This window comes from Myotis lucifugus, unplaced genomic scaffold (assembly GCF_000147115.1).
Source record: "Myotis lucifugus unplaced genomic scaffold, Myoluc2.0 scaffold_294, whole genome shotgun sequence".
NCBI lineage: Eukaryota > Metazoa > Chordata > Mammalia > Chiroptera > Vespertilionidae > Myotis > Myotis lucifugus.
In genome coordinates, this window is record NW_005871342.1 from 505,339 (window position 1) to 531,033 (window position 25,695).

General features: G+C 37.7%; 1 protein-coding gene across 1 annotated transcript in view; it reads right to left on the reverse strand.

Moving 5' to 3' along the window:
• VPS13B (vacuolar protein sorting 13 homolog B) overlaps positions 1-25,695 on the reverse strand; it is a 583,949-nt gene that overhangs the window by 143,225 nt on the left and 415,029 nt on the right. The window contains exon 37 of the mRNA XM_023763624.1: positions 2,815-3,210. Within this exon, the coding sequence (XP_023619392.1) occupies positions 2,815-3,210 (396 nt within the window). The remainder of the gene's footprint in view (positions 1-2,814; positions 3,211-25,695) is intronic.

A 25,695-nucleotide genomic window follows, 5' to 3' on the forward strand; every position in this document is an offset into this window, starting at 1 on the left:
TAAAGTCAGCACATCAAAAAGGATCAAAGAGAAAGTGAGTGAGAACCAAAGAAACCCCAAGTGTGTTGTCTCATTGGGGAGTTATGCAGATTCGCATAAACAAGTGCAAATTGCTGAGGTTTTAATGAAAATTTTCTACAATTATTTTATCTTAAGTCATTCTATACAATAACATCTGTACAGCAGATGGTTATACTGTACCAAGGCACTGTTCCTTTTTCTTTCTCTGTTTAATAGTACATCTGAGATGACTACTTTTGTCACTGTGCTCAATTTGGTTCAGCAAATAATTTGAAAAGTGCAGCTGCTGCAGATGGTCACAATAGTTATATAAACTATAAAATCAAAGACACAGTTAAGTATTTCTGTATTAGATTCAAACTATAAAAATTTGACATTAACTCTGTTGAGCTCAAAGATATATTATAAAAATTTTGGTCAAATGCATAACGATGTCACTTGAAAAATATGAAATATGACTACTGATAGGAGATTTTTTTCTTTTTGGTGGGTATCACTTTTAACTATTATCAAAAATATACCTCAAATAAAGAATTACATGTGTTTTATCCAAGTTCCAAAGCATGGATTTTTAAGATATTCAACTACACAATAAAATTAACGCTTAAAGCTTAAATTATATTTTACTTTAAAAAGTTTTGCTTAGTTAAGAATCACTTTTTGAAAAACATGTAGTAATCTCTCAATTATAATTTCCTAGAAATTAGTCTTCAGCAGAAACTAGAACTTAATCTTATTTTACTTAATTATAATTTATTATTATTTTGCTGACTTTATCTTCTTAAAATGTTTGAGCATGTCATTCCATTCAGCAGAAACGCACAGAAACCCGATTTGGTATTCGTTATGCTCTCATAATAAAACTGTTCAGTTTAATGGCTAACTTCGAACTGTTTTAGTTTGCTGACATAAATAACTATTTTAGAACATTTGCTGGATACCACAATTAGAGTTGTATGATTTATGTCTTAGTCAAAGCTATAGTTGCTACTTCTGTGTTTGACTAGATTAAAAAGCATAAATATAAAAGAAACAGGGTACGCCGTTTTTCTAGGATTGAGTGGAAAAAACAAATACAAATACAGAATGAGTCTATGACCTTGTCTAGCTCAGTGAGAGGATTTTCATGACATGTTGGAGATGTTTACAAGAATAGACACATTAACCAGTTAACTGCCACGCTATTTTGAATTTAATTAAAAAAGGTCTGCCGCTTGCATCTATAGACGCTTATGGCATACAAATGGTTAAACGTGGATAAAATATGAGTAGCTAAAAAACAAAACAAGAAATGAGGCTGAAAAAAGAAAAGGATGTAGAACTGAGCACAGTACATTTAAACTCTCACTCGGGTTGAGTCCTAGCCTTTCCCTGCTATATGATTAGGTAGAACTGGAAAGGTGTGGGAACCGGTCCAGTGTTGTCTGGGTTGCAATGTATTTGTGGATAAATCAGATATTGTAGCCCAGTGTTTCATAATCTTTCATGCCCCATGGACTTTACATTTCACTTCAAACTTTTAAGACAATAAAAAAAAATACAGTGCTTTCAGCTGGCTTGGTCACAAATATTTCTGGTGAGAAAGAAATAAATCATCTATTTTTTGGCCTAAAATTCATACTTCCCGACTATAAAACTTTTTCTTTATCTCTTAAACTACTGTGCCCAAACTGCTATATGGAACTAAGTTATAGTTAGTCTCCGGCTGCCACTTAATTACTTCTTTTGGTAAGCCACTACATTGCATATAGTTTCAGGATTTACTTTGCCCCCTACCCCCCAATTCTTTCCTGCAAATTAAAGTGAGAAAAAATGTTTCCCTTTTGCTACTTTTACTTTCAAAGTAAAATTTCTGGCACGGAGCCCTGAACTCTCACAGTAGCAGCTCCAGTGATTGAAAGCTGTTATTTCCCACCTGTGCCTTGTCCTTTCCTTCCCTCCGCGCATTCCTACTGCCTACCCTTTCTGACTCAGGGTGAAGAAGCACGTAACAATTTAGTCACGGTAACAAAAGAGGAAAATGTAGATGTCACTGCCTGTTAACTTCTCACCTCTCCACCACCCATCCAGGACACCCGGTTGCAGGGCCCATACCTCCCTGTCTTTGCTAGGCTGGGCAGCATGCACGGCTTTTCCTTGCCGGGGGCTGCTGCCTGGCAATCCGCAATGGCCCTGTCCTTGCAGAACTGAACCCTGACTTCTAGTACACTTTGGGTAGCATCCCTGCCACTAGAGCAATCTCTCTTTTTTAAATAAACTGTTACCAGGGACTTAATGCAGTGCACCGGAATCACCTGTATGACTTTTGCAACACAGACTTCTGGGCTCCATGCCCAGAGTTTGTGATTCAGCAGGTCAGCAGTAGGGTTCAAGAATTTGCATTTCTAACAAGTTCTCAGCTGATGCTACTGCTGCTGCTGCTGCTGCTGCGGCTGGTTCTGCGACCATACCCTGACAACCGCTACTCTAACGGCTGGTAAAACCATTTCTCCTTGTTCCACTGCTGCTGTTTTAGGGAACAGAAATTTAGGAATGAACATCTTTAAAGACATTTGCAGGAACATGTCCGAAGAGGTGGAAAGGAACAGTTTAGTTTAGCACATTAAAATACTTAAACGCTTAACGGATTTGTTATAAAAGTTTCTCTACAATAAGGTCACAAACCAGAAATATCCCATCTCTGATGGCCCTTAAAACTTTTAACCTCCAAATAATATAAATTATCACCATTATGCATTTCCTGATGGTACCAAGTCACACTGTCATCTCCCTCTCCCCTCTCCTGTGACTTACCAGGTACTTTTTGTGCCGCTTTAACATTCAGGCTTCCACTGAGGGTCGACAAAGATGCTAACAGGCAAGGCTTGTTAGGATGGGGGACAGTCTCCATGGCGACCACAATCTGAGTAGTATGGACAGAAATTTTTTGAAAGCAGGAAACAGCTCTCCACATGTTTTCCCGAAATGGAACCTTTCGTGCTGCATCACCATGAACTTTGGATTTAGACAACTTCCCACGGTAACATTTGGAGGCTGGAAGCTCATCCTTAAGCCGCACGGTGTCCGACGGCGCCGAAGTCTCATTGCCGTGTGCACTTCTGATCTTCTTTAAAAAATGGTTGATCTGATCCAGCTTGGTAAAACTCAGGTTTGCTTTCAAAGGCTTTGATATATCCAAGTTGATGTCAGCTATAGAATTGAAAAAGATAAAAAAAAAAATTACTGAAGCTCTCTTACTGAATATAAGCCTTTACTTCCCGTCAAGTTCCTATTGAAGTTCCCAACATCTGTATTGTGGACTCATTAGAATGCCAGATGTTGTCATCCTTGTACTAATCACCTAACTATTCTTTCTGTGTAGTTACTTGAAGAACACTCTCCCTGGGCTACTTCCATGCCCACGTTCCTGCCTAATCCATGTGACTCCCTGCTCCTGACAGAATCAAGGCCACACATCTACTTTGCCCTCTCAACCGAGGCTAAATGAAGCAGCCTTTCCAGTTTGGTACTACGACTGGCATCCCTTCTTCCAAGGCAAAAGGACTCCCCCTAGTATCCAGCACAAAGTTTGACATAAATACTGGTATCAACAATATATGTCCGACTGACTAAGTGAAGTAGCCTCCCTACCACTCTCTTATCAAGTATATGCAGAAAATGTTTGCTTCTCCTTGTGGCCTGCTGCAAACCAGAAGACTCCCTACATCTTTCCCCATATATTTTGCGTTGATAACATTTCAAATACCTCATCATGGGTAGACTGAGATTTCTTAAAACCTACAGTCCATTTTACTTGTATCATATACCAGAAGTTGTCCTTATCTGCCACTTAGCTGCCAGACATTAAAACTAATAGTCCTATTATTTCTGTGTTTGCCTTATTTCAGTGTCTTTATGTTTTCATTATCAATAAGACATAAGACCATAAGCATCGTGAAGGCAGAGTATGTCATACACCTTTATGTCCAAGGACTAGCATAGTGTGTCTCACCTATGTATCTGTTCAACCAATATTTGAGTTTAACTGAATCTAACAAGTGTTCTTTTCATTGGAGCCTGAAGATATAATACAAGACATAATCCCAGATGAAGCTAGGAAGAGCAAAGTAATTAAGCAGCTAAAAAGTTAATAGTCCTTATTAATAATTTCATTATCTACATCTCTCTTCATAAGGAGGACCTCCTCTCACCTTTCTCGGGCATCAGCACCCATGGGTTTCCTCCTGGCTCCCCAGGCTCTCTCAGGGCACTGCCCCTTGCAAGTTTGCCTTCTCTTGGGTTTCTTTAATCAGGGCTAGCAAAACTCTGAGACTCCAGCTTTTCACTAGACCTCTGAGTCACCTGACTGCAATATTAAAAAGTTCCCTGCTCCCATATTTTTTAAACAGGAAAAAATATCCGAACTTAAAGGAATTACCCTTTAAAAAACATTTTGTTGACATATAACTGACATACCGTACAATTGACCTTCTTAAAGTATACAATTCAATGATTTTTAGTATACTCACAAGGCTGCACAAGAATCACCACCATATAATTCCCGAACGTAATCACCACCACATACACACGAAATCTCATACCATGTAGCAGTCACTCCCCTCCATTCCCTGCCTCCAGCCCCAGCAACCACTACTTGAATTTCCGTCTCTACACAGTTGCCTGCTCTGGACATTTCACACAAATGGAATCATACAGTCTCTGGCCCTCTATGTCTGGTCTCTTTCGGATATGCTTTCAAGGCCCATTCCTATTGAAACATGTATCATCAGTACTTCACTCCTTTTTGTGGCTGAGTAAGACTTCATCAAACGGGGACACCACATTTTGTTTATCCATCATCAGCTGATAGACATGTGGGTTGTTTCTACTTTTTGACTGCTATGAACACTCATGTGCAACTTTTTTGTGGACTTTTTCATTTCCATCGGATATCTTCCTAGGAGTGGAACTCTAGGTCATATTTGATTACGGCCATCCTAGCTGGTATGAAGTGGCATTCCATTGTGATTTCCAGTTGTATTTCCTAATGAGTAATGATGTTGAACATTTACTCAAGTGCTTAGTGGCCATTTGCATATATTCTTGGAAAAATGTCTATTCACATCCTTTGCACATTCTTAAATTAAGTCATTGGTCTTTTTATTATTGAATTGTCTGAGGTTTTTATAATCCTGGATACAAGTCCCTATCAGATATAGGATTTGCAAATATTTTCTCTAGTTCTGTGGATTGTCTTTGCAGTTATTTTGATGGTATCATTTGCAGCACAATTTTAATTTTTGTGAAATAAATATACCTATTATTTTGTGTGGGCTTTTGGTGTCAATTGATCTGCAAATAATGACTTTCCAGTTTGGATGCTTTTCATGTTTTCTTCTTGTCTGATTGCTGCGGCTAGGACTTCCAGGACTATGTTGAATAAGAGTGGTGAAAAAGGACATCCCTGTCTTGTTCCTGATCTTAACAGAAATGCTTTTAGTTTTGTGCCCATTGAGTATAATGTTGGTTGTGGGTTTGTCATATATGGCCTTTATTACATTGAGATATGTTCCCTCTATTCCCACCTTGCTGAGAGTTTTTATCATAAATGGGTGCTGGATTTTACCAAATGCTTTTTCTGCATCTTACTGATATGATAATGTGATTTTTATCCTTCATTTTGTTTACATGGTGTATCACATATATTGATTTGCAGATGTTGTACCAACCTTGCATCCCCAGAATAAATCCCACTTGATTATGATTTATGATGTTTTTAATGCATTGTTGGATCTGGTTTGCTAATATTTAGTTGAGGATTTTAGCATCTATGCTCATCAGGGATATTGGCCTATAATTTTCTTTCTTTGTAATTTCGTTTTCTGGTTTTGGAATTCGAATAATGTTGGCCTCATAAAATGAGCTTGGGAGTCTTCCTTCCTCTTGAATTTTTTGGAATGTTTTGAGAAGGATAGGTCTTAGTTCTCTGAAAGTTTGGTAAAATTAACCTGTGAAACTATCTGGTTCAGGACTTTTGTTTGTTGGGAGTTGTTATGTTTATTTTAATTACTGGTCCAATTTCACTAGCTGTAATTTGTCTATTCAAAGTCTCTGATTCTTCCTGATTCAGTTTTGGAAGATTGCATGCTTCCTGGAATTTATCCATTTAGTCCCAATTGTCCAATTTGTTGGCATATAGTTGTTCGTAATATTTTCTTACAACCCTTTGTATTTCTGTGGAGTCAGTTGTTATAGAAATCTGACTTTAGACTTATTTAATTCCCTCTTTTCCTGGTCCAAATTCACTCACTGATTAAGTTCTGTCAATTTTACTTCCAAAATATTACTTGAATTCAATTCCCTTTTCTCAGCATTCCTGTTACTCGCCATTTCTTTCCTCCAAGCCTTTGATATTGTTCAGCTATTATAAAGCCTCCTAAATGGTTTCTCTGTCTAGACTGATTCCGGTCAATCTAGCGTCCCATGTATTTCCAAATGATTTATGTCTAATGCAATCCTGATTGGCTCACTCCTGCATAAACCTCTTTAATGGCTCTTCTTTCCCTTTGGAATAAAAGATCAAGCTCCTTAGAATGAAAAAAAAAAAAGACCTACTTTTCCTTAGATACAGCCATGTCCTCTTCATACTTTAAAATTCCAGAAATATCACGGAGTTTATAGAACCCACTTCCACCAAACCATGTAGTCACTATTAGGCCTTTGCTCATGTTACTCCTTTAGAATGTACCCTTTCTTTGTCTAACACTTAATCTATAGGATATTGCTCAGCATTTTCTCTAAGAACTTGATCTGTAAAACTGCCCCAGCACAAGCATATCTCTCACCAATTAAGAAGATCTGTGAGCACACATTTTTCATCTTTGATACTTAGCACCGGGCCTGAAACGCAACCTGAGGTAGTAGGTTTGGTCACATCATGCTGGAGCCCTCCGAAACATTCTCAGCTGGTTCTGTGCCAGGCAGAACTCCAAGATGACTTTTCGCCCCACGATTCCTGTCACCTGGTTATTGAATCAAACACTAATCCAGATACTGCTGTGCAATAAAGGGATTTATAGTTGTGATAAATATCCCAGGTCAGTTGAATTTAGGACACAGAGCCTATCCAGAAGGACTGATCTAATTACAGGAGTCCTTTAAAAGGCACACGAAGGAGGCAGAAGGGCAAGTCAGAGAGATCTGGAGGAGAAGGCTCCACATATCATTGGCAGAAGGGCAAGTCAGAGAGATCTGGAGGAGAAGGCTCTACATATCATTGCTACTGTGAGGATGGTGCGGATTATGTAGAAGGAATGGGTAGCCCTAGAGATGAGGGAAACCCTGGCCAACAGCTGACATGGAATTTGGGATCTCAGTCCTACAAACAGAAGAAGTTGGATTATAGAAACAAATGGAATGAGCTTGAAAGTGGATCCTTCCCTGGAGCTTTCCGATTAGAGCCAGCCCAGCTGACACCCTGATTTCAGCCTTGTGAGATTCTGAGCAGTGACTCCAGCTGAACCCACTAGGACTTCTCACCTACAGGACTGCGGAGTAATACGTTTGTGTTGCTGTAAGCCAGTACCATTCGTGGTAATTTATTATGCATCAAAAGAAAACTAATACCAATACCATATGCATATTTACCCTCATGATATTTCCAGTTTCTAATGTGAGCATAATGGACTTTAAAAAACTTAGGAATATTTGCCTGTTTCTTTTATTTTTTTTTCCCCAAAGCAAAAACATCTCTTTGTTAGTTGCCAATTCCCTCTCTTTGGAAATTATTTCAAGGTTCTGGGAAAGATGAAACCCTGTCTCTGCCACTCTATGCAGCTACAAAATCTGGAGAGAATACAGCTATAAAACCACAAAGCAGCTACTTGAGGGCTCTGAAAAGTAAATGGTAACAGGTAGACTGGAGAGGGCTAGATTTCAAAATACCACCAAAATGGGGGTGAGTTTCTCATTTCTCCTCCCATATTCCTCAGCCTGGACTAAAGGTGGGACATTGAGTGCAGAAATAGGGAGTAGTAGAGAAGTGGGCATAGGATGCAGAAATATGAAGTACCAGAGAAACCCTGTATTTCTGGCTTCTGGAAATGGGAAGGAAATTCCTAATGCACAGTGGGTTTATAAAAATCCCTCACTGCTTCCTTTTTTCTTCATTCTCTTGTGCTACAGAAAACAGAGGAGCAGAGAATTTTCCTCATTTCATGAAATCATCATTCCTGATATGAAAACCAGACAAAGACAATAAAATAGGAGATATAAAAATTCTCAAAAAATTTAGAAATCAAATCCAGCAAAATATATAACTAATAATATAGCACAACTAAGAGAGGTTTATCCTGGGACTATAAGGTTGTTTCAATATTGGAAATTCAATCAATGTAATGATATTAACAGTTTACAAAAAAAAACAAAAACAAAAAAAAACAACATGATATCAATTGATGCAGAAAAAGTTAAAAAATTCAATATCCAATATCCATTTATGATAAGAACTCTTAGTAAACTATCAAATAGAGGAGAAATATCACTAACATCATACTTAAGTCATGAAGGATTGAATGCTTTTCCCCTAAGATCAGAAACTAGGCAAAGATATACATTCTCACTACTCATGCTCAACATAACAATAGAAATCCCAGCCAATGTAACAAGGCAATAAGCCAACCAACCAACCAACCAACCAATGATTAAGTAGCATGAAAATTGAAAACAAAGAAATAAAATGTCTATTTACAAATGACATGATTGCCCCACGTAGAAAACTCCACAGAATCTACAGAAAACTCTTAGATTCAGTTAAGTGGAATTTGGGCAAAGTATCGTAGGAAGTACAAGACCACCAGACAAAAATCAATTAGGTTTTTATAAACTAGATATTTGCAATTGAAATAAAGAATTTAAAACAAAAATATCATTTATTATAGCTCCAAATAAAATAAATACTAAGGTATAAATCTAATAAAACATGTATGGGATCTACATGATGCAAACTACAAACTGCTAATTAAAAATTGAAAAAGACCTAAGTGAATGGAGAGACCTACCATACGCATAATATATTTATGGACTCATAGACTTAACACTTGGAGTGCGGGAAACGAGTTAAGTTGGCTCGCGTGAATTGCGCATACTCCGCGGGAGCCGTCTTTAACTCGGTTCATATAGATTTGCGGTGGAGTGCGGGAAACGTGTAAACTCGGGCCGATTGTAACTGCGTATTACCAAATATTTGTTTGTAATCCACCCTTTTGGTGGATGGAACAAAACCAAAAGACAGAGCCATCTTATATTTTGGCGGGAAATTCACCCGCACTCCAAGTGTTAACATAATAAAAATGCCAGTTCTCCCCAAATTGATCTATGGATTTAACACAATTCCAATCAATATCCCAGTAGTATCTATATAATAAAAGCCTAAGCAACGGTTATGGCAGAATGACCAGAACAACCGGTTGCTATGATGTGCACTAACCACCAGGGGCAGACACTCAATGCAGGAGCTGCCCCCTGGTGGTCAGTGCGCTCTGACAGGGGGAGCACTGCTCAGCCAGAAGCTGGGCTCACAGCTGGCAAGCGCAGCAGTGGTGGCAGGAGCCTCTCCTGCCTCCACAGCAGCATTAAGGAGCAGCGAGCTGAGTGGTAAGGAGCAGTGAGCTGGTGGGCAGCAAGGAGCGTTGGGTCCCAGACTGTGAGAGGGCACAGGCCAGGCTGAGGGACCCCTCCTCTCCCAGTGCACAAATTTCATGCACCGGACCTCTAGTTTATTATAAATACACAGAAATCAGGGTGTCCTCAGCCCGACCTGTGCCCTCTCACAGTTTGGGACCCCTCGGGGGATGTCCACCTGCTGGCTTAGGCCCGCTTCCCGGGGGGATCGGGCCTAAGCTGGCAGTCAGACATCCCTCTGGCAGCCCGGGAGCCCTCAGGAGATGTCCACTTGCCAGCGGGGAGCCGGCCTAAGCTGCAGTCGGACATCCTTAGTGCTGCTGAGGAGGCAGGAGAGGCTCCCTCCACCACCACTGTGCTGGCAGCCGTCAGCCTGGCTTGTGGCTGAGCAGAGCTCCCCCTGTGGGAGTGCACTGACCACCAGGGGGCATCTCCTGCATTGAGTGTCTGCCCCCTGGTGGTCAGTGTGTGTCATAGTGACCAGTCATTCCCAGTCGTTCTGCTGTTAGGGTCAATTTGCATAATACCTTTTTATTATATAGGAATAGAGAAGCTGATTCTAAAATTTATTAAGGAAAGTGAAGGAACTAGAATAGCCAAAACTCTTTTGAAAAAGAATAACACTGGAGGACTTATACTACTTGATTTTAAGACTTATTATGAAGCTACTGGGATCAAGACAGTATAGTCTTGGAGAGGGTGTATCAGTGGGACAGAACAGAGACCAGAAATAGAGAGGCCAAACAAATATTGACAAATGACTTTTGAAAAGGGTGCAAAAGGCAATTCAAGTGGGCATCTAGAAGTTAAAAAGAAAGTACTTTGAATTTACCTTCATACTTTATACAACACAAGACAGGTGTTACCTTAACTTTTTATAAGCAAGAAATAGATATTGGAACATTTAAATAATTTACCTTTAAAATTTTTTTGTATGTTTGTGTACAGTGCAATCTTTACACATGATGACCCCCATTGGGCCAGAGAGTACCTCAGCCCCACCCCACTTATAGCAAGAGCACTAACCACATTCCTTGCAAAACACATCCTGTTCCATGTATAAACAGAGGGGCTGGGGCAGCACCATTTGAGCGAGTTGGATAGCACACAGGCCAAGAGGCTAAAAAGCAGAGCTGAAATAAGGCTACGCTGTAATTCTAGGTGTTCCTTTCAACAGAACCAGCTCCACCAGCAGACAGGAAGCATGGCCCAGCATGAGAAGCACCACCAATGAAATAGCCCCTTTACTGTGGTATAAAGTCGATCAAAAGTGTGACTCCTTCAACTAAAGCAATGAAGTCATTGTCACATCTAACAATTCAACCAATCTGTACAGTTATTTTTATTACTCAGTGTCTCTAGCCTTTCAAAGCCTTGAACTAGCCAGACACTTTTTGGTAGAATATTAGTGCCCTTATTGTAAGTATTTTCAGTCTCATAATAATAGGAAGATTACTTTTACAAATGGGAACAATTATACAACAAAGTTTTGCATTTATAAGCATAAAAATAAAAGTAAAAATTAAGCAATGTAGTTTCTGGTCATTTATAATTTAAAAAGATGGTAAAACAAAAAAACTTCTGCACAGCAAAAGATACCATCAACAAAACAAAAAGGCAACCAACCGAATGGGAGATGATATTTGCAAATGATGAAGAACTCATACAACTCAAAAACAATGACAAAACAATCCAATTAAAAAATGGGCAAAGGACCTGAGTGGACACTTTTACCAAGGAGACATACAAATTTCCAGAAAATGGTTCCAGCTATTTTCTCATTTAAAATGTTCCAACTTTACTTGACCCAATAGGCATATGAAAAGATGCTCAACTTCACTAGCTATAAGGGAATAGAAATCAAAACCGCAATGAGATACCACCTCACACCTGTTAGAATGACTATTATCAATAAGAAAAGAAATAGTGTTAGAGAGGATGTGGAAAACAGGGAACCCTCATAAAGTACTAATCAGAATGTAAATTGGTGCAGTCTCCATGGAAAACAGTATGGAGGTTCCTTGAAAAATTAAGAATAGAGCTACTACATGACCCAACAAATCCACTTCTGGGTACCTACCCGGAAATTTCGAAAACACTTATTTGTGAAGATTATATAAAGATTGGATATATGCGTATATATCCATCCCTATGATGACTGCAGCATTATTCACAATAGCTAATGGAAACAACTTGTGTTCTTTGACCAATGAAAAGAATATGTGGTACATATATATACAATGGTATACTACTCAGCCATAAAAAGGATTAAGTATTGCCATTTGCAACAACATGAATGCACCTTGCAAGGTTCATGTCAAGTGAAATAAGTCAGACAGAAAAGGATAAGAACCATATGATTTCACTCATGTGTGGAATATAAAACAGAAAACAACAAATGAACAAACAAAACAAACTCAGTTTGTTTGGTGGTTACTAGAGGGGAAGCAGGGTGGGGAGAGGGTGAGGAGGGCAAAGGAGGTTAAATATATGGCGATGAAGGAAACTAGATTTTGGGTGGTGAGCGCATATTAGAATATACAGTGATGTATTATAGAATTATACTAGTAGACCTGAAACGTACAATGTTACTAACCAATGTTACTCCAATACTAGTCAATTTAATTTTAAAGACTGATTAAAAACATTAACCTCATTACTGAAATAAAAACATTAAAGAAATGGACTAGAGAAGTTTTATTCAACAGTGGGATCTGTTTTATGAGAGCTGGAAATATAACTGGATAAAGAACCAGACATAGATTGTTAATGTGGGCTTTATTCAAATTATTATCAGACTTTTGTTTTAAAGGATTTTGAATTTTTCATAATCCTCACTGAACTTTAATAAATGATTATCCAAGTTTAAATTTTAAGAATATGAGTTGTGGTCTTCCAGCTGAGTTACCTAGTTCTCTGTCAGATCTAATTTTTCACTGTCTCCACCATAGATTCTGTCTTTAAATTCCCCAGTAAACCCATGCCTGTCCATTATTAGATTCTAATTACCTTTCAAAACTTTCTGAACAGCTACCAGGAAACAGAATGATGGGATGACTATTGAGTTAAGAGGAGACTAGACAAATACAAATAAATTACACTTATTTTATGCTCCCATCACCGTAGGAGATGACTTAATAGTGAAAGGAAGAATCATATTGTAATAATGAAATCAGAGAGGGTATTCAAGCCCCAGTGGTGATTCCCCTAAGTTTATGTTAATGTACACCTCGTGGGGGACCAAACAGCAACTGGAAAAATTTCCAGAAAACGGTTCCAGCTATTTTCTCATTTAAAATGTTCCAACTTTACTTGACCCATTAGTCATCATATTACTTACATTTATGATGTATTTTAAATCTATTACCAAAAACCCAATGGATTCAATATGGCTTGTTATACCCAAATCATAACATTTATGAAAGAAAACTTCTTTGTTAAGTGCTTCTTCCTTTGGAATTTTATTTGCAAGCGACAAAAATTTTTAGACAAGCAAAGCTTGCTAGGAAAACAGTCATTACATACATGCATGGCTATGTACAGACACAGGAATGATAATTTCCATTCCTAACCCCTCCACCCCCAATTTAGAAAGATAAATGCAAAACACAGAACAAGTCTATAATCAAGACTAACTTTATGCACTAGAGTAACTCCAATAAAAATATTTATTATTATTAGTTCCTAGTACCTTTTTTTCTCTTATTCAGGTATTTAAATTCAGATTTTTGTTATAGTGTCCAAGTAAAGGTGTTCATTGTGAAAGGGAAGGTAGAGAATTAGTACTCACAGGTGTGAGAGCTAGAGGCAATGAGATCAACCTGTTCTCATTGCAGGTGCGAAGTACAAAGACCTCAATGGTGGCAGGTATGAGTGCTTCAATTAACAATGGTATAGCTAGGTTGGTGCGGGTCAGTGGTTGAGCATCAACCTATAAACCAGGAGGTCACGCTTTGATTCCCAGTCAGGGCACGTGCCCTAGTAGGGGACATGCAGGAGGCAGCCGATCAATGATTCTCTCTCATCATTGATGTTTCTACCTTCTCTTCCTCTCCTTTCCTCTCTGAAGTCAATAAAAATACATTTTAAAAACACACACACACAAAACAATGGTATACCAAGTGAAACTGTGTCTAAGCTATCCCACATGGTGCTGTGGAGGCTCAGAGACATGAACAGACACATGCCCATGACTGGGTCAGCCAGCAGCAGTTCATGGTACTTATCACTAGAATTTGGGCATCATGACTACTAGCTTAATTACGCATGCACATATTCCCATGATGAAGCAATGACTTTTTGTGTCTGTATTGCCCTCCCACCCACCAAAAAATTTACAACATAAAAGTTCTTATTTTAGGGTAATTGTCCTGGTTTTCTAAAATGAAGTTATTGAAATGAACTCATCTAAATGACGTTCTCTAAGTAGTCATCACAGGGGCTAAGTACAATCAATTGCTCCAATAATTCTAGCAGCTTTGGGGGGACCTACTTCCTTTTTTTGTTTTCCTATTCTCAACGATGGCATAAACTCCTCCCTGGAGACAACAGATTTGATATTAGAGAACAGCCCAATGTTGTTTTGAGATAAGGGAGAAAGGGTTCCAGACTAAGGAAAGGTCAAAAACATAGAAAAGCCAATTTACAGAGGCTCCCACTGCCAAGGATGAGAATTTGAACATCATTAAAAGTAATGAGTTCAGAATAAGAAACAACAGCTAATTGGCCACCTTTGTAATATGCTAAAAAACCAACCAACTAACTTTTTTCCAGCTTTACTGAAGTATAAGTGACAAATAAAATTTTAAGACATTTAAAAAGCACAGTGTGGAAATCTGATAAATATTGTGAAAAAATCCATTCCATCTAGAAAAACAACTAATTTGCAAAAATGGGTAAATCAAGGGAAGAAGTAAGCATTCATCCTACTTCTCATAGATGAATGATATTACTGAGTCAGTGGTCGCCAACCTTTCGGACCTCACGGATCACAAGTGGACCACCAGTTGGCGACCATGGGAGTAGATGATTGAATGTGTTTCTTTATAGAAGTCTTCCAGCTAGCATATGAAAAACGAATGCTAGATTTAAAATATTACTGTTAGCAACCTCCAGTGAATTTAGTCTTTGAGCATCAATGGCCGTTAACATAACAAAAAGAGACCTGCCTTCAGCCCAGCTGGTGTTGCTCAGTGGTTGAGCTCTGACCTATGAAGCAGGAGGTCAAGGTTCAATGCCCAGTCAGGGCACATGCCCGGGGTTGGAGGTTCAATTCCCAGTAGGGGGGCATGCAGGAGGCAGTCAATCAATGATTCTCTCTCATCACTAATGTTTCTATCTCTCTCTCCCTCTCCCCCTTCCTCCTTGAAATCAATAAAAATATATTTAAAGAGACCTTCAGACATTATATGCCTCCTGATGAAGCAATACAAAACCTCTTACAAAACAATCTTGCTAAAAACACACACACCTGAATAAGATCAATCATACATCAACTTATATGTAGGAAATACAGAAGATAGGGGCACAGACAAAATCAAAACTATGATAAACTCTATAGGACAAATGATGTAGTTTCTTAAATATAAAAATTGCAAGAGATGAAAAAAGATAGAGGGGGAGACCTATTGATAAAAGAAACTTCAAAGACATGTCAACCAATAGCAATGCATAGGCCTTATCTGGCTCCTGGTTCATATATATACATACTATATACATTGTGATATTTATGAATTAATTGGAAATTTGAACAATGACTAAATGCTTGATGATACTGAAGAATTATTAGGTTATGGTTATGTTTTTAAAGGTTCTTATATTTTTTAGATATACATAACGAAATATTACAGATGATATAATACATGGGATTTGCTTCAAAATAGCACAGAAGGTGAGGAAATGGATAGGAGTATGTAAGAAACAATATTGTCCATAGGTTGACAATTGTTTAAGCAGGAGGTCCTATATACTATTCAGCGTACTTTTGTATATGTTTGAAGATTCAATGATAAAACATTTTAAAAAGATGAATGAGTATGGCATATGAAGAAGTGATATTGGAAGATGATTTCAAACCATTTGCCTTCAAACCATCAAATTCCTCTCATCCCTCTTCAACTTCCAATCAGTGACCTTCTTTCTAGCTTCAAGGAGAAAGTTAAAACCATTACATTTCAATTACTTGCTACCAAACTGAAAAAAAACTGCAAATGCCATTTTCCTTCCCTTTCTTAATTTATGCTTCTCTAATCTAAAACCTGTTCTTTCACATGCATATTGGATTCTTCTCCTTCCCTCTTTCCAAGGAACCCACCTTTATGTTTTTTCTTTTTAGTTTATCCAACTCTTCTCTCAACTGGATTCCTCTTGCTGATATTTAAACATAAGAAAATTTATGTCTCTTTCATCATAAAAATAAAACCACCAAACCCTGATCCTAAATGCTCCTACATATACTACCCTTATTATATTTTACAGCCAAACTTCTTGGAAGAGTTACTTATACTCTCTGCTTCTATTTTTTCCCTCTTGCTTACTCAATGCATTTAGACTAGTGTCCACTCAGGCTAATCCAGGGGGGAAAAACTGTAGTCACAATGTCTACAAATCTATGAGATATTTTAAAATTCTCATTTTTTTGTGTCCCTACTTGAAATTGTTGAGTGTGTCTTCTTTATTTGTTGTTTTAAATTTTATCAAATTTTATTTATCTATATATTCATTTAGAGAGAAACATCGATGAGAGAAAGACACATTGATTAGTTGCCTCCCACACCCACTACACCAGGGCCAGGGATTAAACCTGCAACCCCTCCACCCTTACCCCTCCTCGTATGTGCCCTTGTCTGGGAATGGAACCCAAGACCCTTCAGTTCGAGGGCCAAGACTATATTCACTGAGCAATACCAGCCAGACACTGGCCAGGGCAAGATTATCACCTGGCTTAACCAGCTTGGGCTGCTATAACAAAATCCCATTGGGAACTTACACAACAGAATTTATTTTCTTACAACTCTAGAGGCTAGAATTCTGAGATCAGGGTGCCAGAATGGTTGGTTTCTGGTGAAGGCTCTCTTCCTGACTTACAGATGGCTGCCTTTTCACTGTGTCATCACATGAATGAGAGAGAGACAAGCAAGCTCTCTGGTATCTCTTCTTATTTGTACATTAACCCCCTCAAGACATCATCTAAAGCCAATTTATTTCCCACAGGCCTCATCTCCAAATACCACCACGCTGGGGCTCTGGGCTTCAACATGAGAATTTCGTGGCGACACAATTCAGTCCATAGCACCATTCATCCAGTCAGGACAGTCAGAAACCCAGAAGTCATGCTTAAATCTTACTCTCCATCCCCTCTACTCCATTACCACCATCTGTGGACCCTCCCTCCCCAATATCTATCAAAGCTTTCAGTTTCTCCATTTCTAAAACCATTCCCTGATTCAACTTATCATTATCTTATATCAGTATTACTGCAATATTCTCCTAATTGGCCTTTTCATCTACTTTGGTCCCTCTAATCTCTTGTACACCCTGTAATTATAATCATCTTTTCAAAACATAAGCTTTTACACACACACACACACACACCTCCTACCAGATACATGTCCTGCTTAAAGCTCTTCCATGGTTCCCCAGTGCTCTTAAGATAAAAATCTAAAATCCTTTATTATGGCAAGTCTGGGCCTCGGTCTCTCCCTACAGCCTCACCTCTTCCCACTGTTCCCTCACTCTACCCTGTATTCATTTCCTTCAATGACCCATGAGCTATCTCCCCACAGGGTCTTCTGCACTTTCTCCCAGAAATCCATCTATCCCATCCACGTCCTTGGTTACTCCTTTTCATCCTGTGGAACTCAGCTCAAGTGTCAGTTACTCAGAGATGTTTTCTTAAATCTTCACTTTGTATGAATCCACAGGACTTCATGACACTTACGTTAGTTTATATTTACATATTGCTTTGTGTGGTTATTTGGTAATCAAATTGTCTTTTCTATTAGACTGTGTGCATTTATTGAGAAGGAACTGTCTATCTTTTGCTCCCCACTACCCAGTGCTTAGAATGATACTTGGAATACTGTATTGCTCATAAATACTTTTGAAAGTCAATGAAAAGTTCCATTGGGGATTATACCCATCATTTTGAAGCTTGAAGGGATCTTAGAACAAGTCTCATGTTACAGAAGGAGATACTGAGGTTCAAGAAGTGAGATGATTTTATTGAGGGCCATTTGCTTAGTGACTGTAAGCCTGGGTTGAAGGTCCAGGGGGGTTGAATTGATGAACTGAGGGAGGTGGGTGGTCTAGCCTCATGGGTTTGGCAGGAGAGGCTAATCTAACAAGGACATCGGGGACAGGATTATTGAAAGAATCTGAAGTGAGGGCTGCTAGTAAACAGGCTGAGGAAGTAATCAGGGCATAAATCTACACCAGGAAGGTAGCAGGCACAGGGAGGACCTGGGATAAAATGGAAAACTAAAAAGGACTTGGAATAAAAAGAAGGATGAATTGAAGGTGATAGTAAAGTTGTGAGAGGACAGGGCTGGAATAACATTGCTATGTAAAGAAATTTGAAGACTATACTAAAGAAAGGCGTGAATAAGGAGAGGGGAGAAAAATGACTTAATTTAATGTAAATAAGTTGTTATTTTAAATGACTAACTGTATCTAATAAGCAATGGAAAAGTAGTCCTGGACTTAAGTAATAAGTCAAAACTAGAACTAGGCACTTGGAAGTTGTTAGCACATAAGACAGCTGAGGTTCTGGTTTGTACGGAGCGAGATAAGAACAGAAGGCTCAAGACTGGGTCCTTGGCAAGGTGGAGGGCTAGAGATTTTGGGGAAGAGCTGTATGCTTCTTTAGAAGATTACGGTATGTAATCTTCTAAGTTAATCAGGAAAAGCCAAGTAGTGTTCTTTTCTCTTCTACCTTAGCCCACTCCATGTCTCTACAAAGATATTCCCCAATTACCCTCACTCTCTTCTGTAGAGGAAAGAATTCTGACAGCATTATAGTACACGAATAAATAAAAAATCTAAATAATTACCTCACCACTGACTTCCCTGCAGACCTTGTGCTGGCTTCTCACCATCTTGCCACCCCCACAACCAGCTTCTGTGACTCTTTGGGTCCTATTACTTAGCCAAGTTCAGTCCCCTGAAGGGACCACTGTCAGCCAGACCTTCAAAGATTTACAGTCCCTTCATTCTACAGGGCTGGAAAGGAATTACACGGCCTACTGATGCTATGGTGGAAAAGTTGGTATTAAAATCAGGTTGTTATCTGAATAATAGAAAATGTTTATTAAAAATCAGTTAGTTAAAAATCATCCATTTTTCTAATTTCTTTGCAAAATCCAAGTTATAGTTGAAATACCTATGGTAGAATAATGAAAGGATTTCCTGTATTTTAAAATTCTTAGTCCATTCCCTATTTGATATCCTGACATCAAGTTTACTGTTTCATTTTGATAAATCATGGGGAATATAAACTACAATAATGTAATGCTGACACTGCAAATTGGAGCCCGTAAAACTCAGGAAATGTAAAAGACAAGGTTCTTACGGTTTTATTAGCTAGTTTACATTTCTTAAATGTAGAAGATAGCCTGCTAGTATGTCTGTAAAACTGAATTAAGATAAAGACAGGACTCCAGTGTTAGGCTACGGTCCTTGGCCTTATTTCTGGAAAGAGGAAAGAGGCAAAGGGTTAACTATCAGGGATACATTAAGAGAAATAAATTTAAATAGCTTCTTATGATGCTTTTTTTCATTTTGAATCTTCTTGCATTTAAAAATCATATTACCTATTCTTCATTTATCACTCTGGAAAATGTCAGGAGGCTATGTGGGGCATCTTTTTCAGGTATTTTACCTCCCCTCCGCCCCCCGTTGCCTCCAACCTTAATTCATAAACTTATTCTATAGGTAGTAATAAAGAGGACCCTGCTATGAAGTTCACACTCCAAAACAGGCTAATATAATAGATAATGGAAAAAATAAAATGGAAGAAGCATTGCTAAGAGAATCACTTAAAAAGGAATCAGGAGGCCATTGAGAAAGTAGGGCAAATGCACACATCATGTCTTATTTCTTGGAACTATTATTAAGTTACTGACCTGTTGCTAAACTCAGCTAAAGGCTAAACAACAAACATCCTGATCAAATATTGCTACATGGATATATGTAAACTTTACACACTCTTCATCATGGTGACCAGACCATTTGCATTCTTCATCTTGAGAAGAACTAATTCATTTTGATAACCAGTATTCTCTATTTACATAATGAGCCTAACCAACCCCAACTGACCTAACCAACATACATCATTTACATGGGGGACCTTATAAGGAATAGCTCTTACATTTTGCCCTTTATAAAACTGCCTTTCTTTCTTTTGGGGCACAATTAGGTTGCTAACTGAACCTGTATTACTTATCTTACTTTACCTGAACCAGTCACCTTCAAGATATGTTTGAATTAATCTCCACTGAGTAATGAATTTAGGAATAAAAGAATATATAAGCAGAGTTCACCAAAAAAGTAAATTTCAAAAATACACATATTTGAGGAAAACAATGTAAAATGTCTACTTTATATTCATATAAATAAAACTATTTGAATGGTGTGTTATGCATCTGAGAATTTTATAAAGTAATATTTTACATTATTTAAGTATGTATATATTTTTATATAAATACATAAATATAAAATACAAAAAATATAAATATGTATATATTTTAATCTTCACTTGGGAATAGGTTGTGTGTTTTTTTAACTGATTTTAGAGAGAAAGGAAGGAAGAGAGAGAGAAAGAGAGAAACACTGATGTGAGAAAGAAAAATTGATGGGTTGACTCCTGAACTTGCCCCAACCAGGGATCAATCCAGCAACCCAGGTATGTGCCCATACTGGAAATTGAACCTGAAACTTTTTGGTGTATGGCATGAGGCTCCAATCACTGAGCAACCCAGCCAGGGCTAAGTACACATTTTTATTCAAATCAAAGGTCTTTTTGGAAATGGGATATTTAGAATTTTTTTGGAATTTTTGAAAAGTAAAAAAATTATTTCAACCTATAATACAGTAAACTAATCCAAAAATATTAAAAAACAGTTTTCAAAACAGGATTCAACCAATTAATAATCAATTAAAATTTTAAAACAAAAATAAAATAACACCAGAGGTAAAACCAATCCAAACCTAGAATAAAATCAGAAAAATGTTAAAACACATAAGAAAATTAATGAACAGGTTAAACAAGGAGAGACTAAAGAAGTAGTTTTTTTAAGAGAAAAAAATATTAATGGCTATGTGTTTCAATGAGAGACACCAGGTATACTAAAATAAAGAAATGTGAAAATACACTCGTAACTTTGTGTTTGCTATAATTATGTTACTTAAATTATATGAAGATGTGGTATGCTAATTATAAAATAACATAAATGATGTGGGAATGTTCTCCCATTTTGGCATATTTTTTTCTTTGTTGTCATTTAAATGTCATTTTATAGCTACAGTGACAGTGCTCAAAAATATGCCTGCAAAGGAACAATGAAAAAAATACCAGGGAGCTCAAATGTTTTTGCAAATTACCCTGGTTAATTAGAAAAATCTGCACCCTTCCCAGTTCTTCTTCTCACGTGTCAGCTCTCATTAAATTAAAAAAATTCTCATTTCAAAGTTAAGAAGTCCTATGGTTAACAAAACGTTCAAACTGGGACCAAGTGGGCACATTGCTATGTTTCTGTATGATGTCATACCAAGCAGTGTGCAGCTGAATTTGAATCTGCAAGAAGTATGAATGATTTCTTAATAAGAAGTATCTGATCTAACGCTGATTTTTTCTCCACAGGCTAACTGTGCGGGGAACAGGTGGCCCTGCTTTCAATTATGGAGGGCTAGCATGCCAGTGTGAGGCCTGGATTAGTTCACCTTCTCATGGGGAATTTTCCTCGGTTGGGAATGAATTTATTATGGCTTCACACATGGAATAGAGCTCATGTCAGCTGAGGGCAGTGACACATCATATGATTCAAATTAACCTGCTGTGGACTGTTCTGCAGGGCTTAGATTGTGTATTAAAATGACGACATTTTAAAAACAGCTTGAAAGAAACCAGGATTGCTGAACTGCGATGGTTCCAATTTGTTCCAACTAATCTATCACCTGCTGGAGATATTATTCTAGTGGGTTTCTAGTAGCTGCTGTTTTCCAGGTTTCTCCAAGCCACTGACCTTGCTAATGGGTACAATTGTTGCCTCTGAAGGATGGAAGTGGGGCTGAGAGAGCTTTGAAGGGGTTTTTGATGTAGAAGTTGGGACCTACCATTTGCTCTAAGGAACTTATTAAGTAAGTAGAGGAAATAAGGGAATACTCAAGAACTTGAATTATTTTTCCAAAAACAAATGCCAAAAGAGCAGCATTTTTATCACCTTGTTTAGATAAAATAATCTCTGAAAGGCTGAATTCCATGTCTCTGGATCTATTTTGTTCATCAGTTTATTTTGTTCATTAGATTCAACATGTAAGTGAGATCATGTGATACTTGTCTTTTTCTGACTGGCTTATTTTGTTTACTTTTATTGTTATTGCAGCCTTAATTCAAGAGCAAGAAAAGAATAAATGAAAATATACTATTTTAAAGATGTAGCATAAAACTGTCTTTGGAAATGATACTGAAAAATATGTGCAATAGTTAAAAAACTAATGGTGGCAAATGATTATTTGCAATACTAAAAAAAGCATTTCCATTTTTTTTCAGGAGAAAATAGTATTAGGGAATATTGTAAAGTTGAAATTTGTCCCCCCTGTCTCAACATAAATAATATTCCTTTTAATATACTATTACCTAAAATCTGGACAAAATATAATTTTCTTGAGTGGCTAAAAATCTAAAAATTAATACATCCGTAAGGCAAGACATGCTTTAATCTATCCTATTATTCCTATTGATCTCTAAATTAGTATAGAGTGGCAATCTGGCTGTGTAGTCAGAGAATATAATTATTCTATAGAATAATATATATATACTAGATTCGCCCTGTGCACGAATCTGTGCGCCAGTAGCTCACCAGTAGCTCGCTGCAGCCCTCCAGTAGCTCTCCGCCTGCTGTCCCGCCCTCCTGCACCTCCTCCCCCCCCCAAAGCTTGCTTCCCTGCTTCCTCTTGTAGCTCTCCATGTCCCGCTTGTAGCTCACTGCCCCACCCTCCTGCTGATCTGTGATCCGGTCGTTACGTGGTCGGTCAATTACGCTTCACGGAGTAACGACCATTTGCATATTACATCTTTATTATATAGGATATACTTACATATACTTTAAATAACAGTTATGGTTAAGGAACTTTCTATCTAAGAGTAAATTCTGGAGCAGTTTAAGTTTGCTGGGTTAGTGCTTTAGTGGAACCTGCACAGCTGATATGTCATTCAAACTAATCTCCCCTCAATTTACAAAAGAGAAGCACTCTTGATTAAAAGAAACTTAGAAGAACTGGACTCTTAGACTATGAAGAACTTTAACCATTCACTGAACATTGTTTTTAATTTTTCATAAAAAAGTACCATTTAAAAAAACGACTCATCATTCTCTTCTCCTGTGCCCCCAAGTATCTGCAGATTGGCCCTCAATATTTGTAACTGATGGTATTAAGAAAATCATAGACATGCATATTTTTCTTTCATGTATGAGTCATATAAAATCTTGGTACAAAAAGTGGAGTCTCCAGAGACCCCGTGGTCGGCAAACTGTGGCTCGCGAGCCACATGCGGCTCTTTGGCCCCTTGAGTGTGGCTCTTCCTAAGCCTTAGGAGTACCCTAATTAAGTTAATAACAATGTACCTACCTATATAGTTTAAGTTTAAAAAATTTGGCTCTCAAAAGAAATTTCAATCATTGTACTGTTGATATTTGGCTCTGTTGACTAATGAGTTTGCCGACCGCTGCTCCAGACCAATAGCACCCACTTACTTGGGAGCCTGTAAGCAATGCAGAATTTCATCAGTACCTTCTAGGACTATTAAATTACATTTTTATTTTAACAAGCTCCCCAGAGATACTTCAAATGCACACTCAGGTCTGAGAAGCACTGCTGTAAAATAACTATTTCAATTCATTTATTTAGAAGTTTGAATCTCCAGATAGATTATCACTATTACTGAATGAACAAAAGATTAGAAATGGCATATATGTAATTTCCAATTTAAAAAAGTATAGGAAACATAAAGCAACTATTTTTAAAAATCACATTCCTACACAGTCATTTTAAATTCTAGAATTATAAACACATAATTTTTGATTCATTCATTGACATTCTTCTTAACATTCAATTTATTTGATTGTCATGAAAATATGGTAAACAATTTTCCACTGACTTGCAGATCCCATTCAAATCAATCAAATGTAAACTAGAAGAGAACTTTTTAGCCAGATTGAAAGACTGCCTAAAAACAAAAGAAATCTGATACCATGAAAGAGAAATAAGAGGTAAACCCTAGTCTCCCAGTTACTTTTCCATTAACTAACCATATGATCTTACCCTATTTTATCCACTCTAACATGTTCAGTTTTTTTACATGTGACCAATTCTAAGTCAGAAAGTGTCTTGCAACTGATGTAATAAGAAAGAGCTGTATCATAGTTTAAACAGTAGATATTTTTTCTTTTTCCTTAGTGGTAATATAAAATGGTTTTTCCCCCTACAACTGGTGGTGGCTTAGATTCAATGAAGTATGGTACTTGACACTCACTAATCAAGTATTAAGACTCACACTGCTCCCAATCCAGCCATCACCTTACCCCAAAAGCTTCTTCCACTTTAATGACTCCCTTAGCCTTCATCATCAGCTTCTAGCTTTCCTCTGCGTCTTTAGAACCATATCTAGCTACTTATAATGATGAGAAATAGTGCTGCATATGTCCACTCTTCATGTACCATCAATAGAGAAACGGGGCCGCAGGGAGAGGCCAGTGGTGGTGGTTTCAGGCTCCGTTTATTGCAGACACAATGACAGGCCACCTTCTCCATCCTCATTGGTGGATGCTAAGGGCCTTGGCTGCCGCAGCACACAAACTTAACCAGGTCCACACAGCTATACTTTCACTCATCAAAATGCATACCTTTCAGAGTATTGCTAGGGATCTTAAGACAATGTAAAAGTATTGTTTTAGATTCTTAATGAATAAACTAATCTTCTTTTGAGGACCAATATGTTCTGAAGCACTGTGAGTACAAATTAACAAGAGGAAAACTGAAATGTAGTACTTTCTGTTAAATAAATAGCTAAAATTTCACTGGGATGAGGAAAGAATGATAAAAAGAAAAGGAGGCAGAGCATGAGAAGGTAGAAGAAAGAGTAGGAAAGAGAAAGAGGAGGAGGAGCATATGGGGAAGACAGAAGAACTTTAGTTATGGTAAAATTAGAATAGTACAGAAGCGATCTAGGTCTTTGGAGGCATAAAAACAGGGTTTAAATGGATCGTCTGCCACTATGACCTTGGGCAATTTACATCACTTTCCCTTAGTATAAAATTGGGATAATTATAGTGCCCACTCCTTGCGTTATATGAGTGTGTAAAACACTTAGTGCCTGGATGTGATAAGCATTCAATATATTTTTATATCTGTGTCTCTTTAAAACTGAGTATTAATATATTTCAAGTACTTTGCTAAGCTTTTGAAATAAATGAATTTATGTATCTAACCAAATCTGTGTATACTCTGTATACTTATGTATGTATATCATGTATGTTATCCACCCATCCATCAACTCACCCACACACCTACCCACCCACCCATCTACCTACCTATCCATCTATTTTATTCTTTTCACTTACAGGCAAGGGGATCAAATGCTTAGGGTCACAGAGTTAATTAGTAGAAAAGATAGAAATAAAATCTTGGGTCTTTGGCCTCCAGTCAATACTCTTTAATTGTTAACTACATTATGTCAGACTAAAGGTAAGTTTTAATGCATATTAATATTTGCCGTTTGACCTCTATAATGGGCAGCCT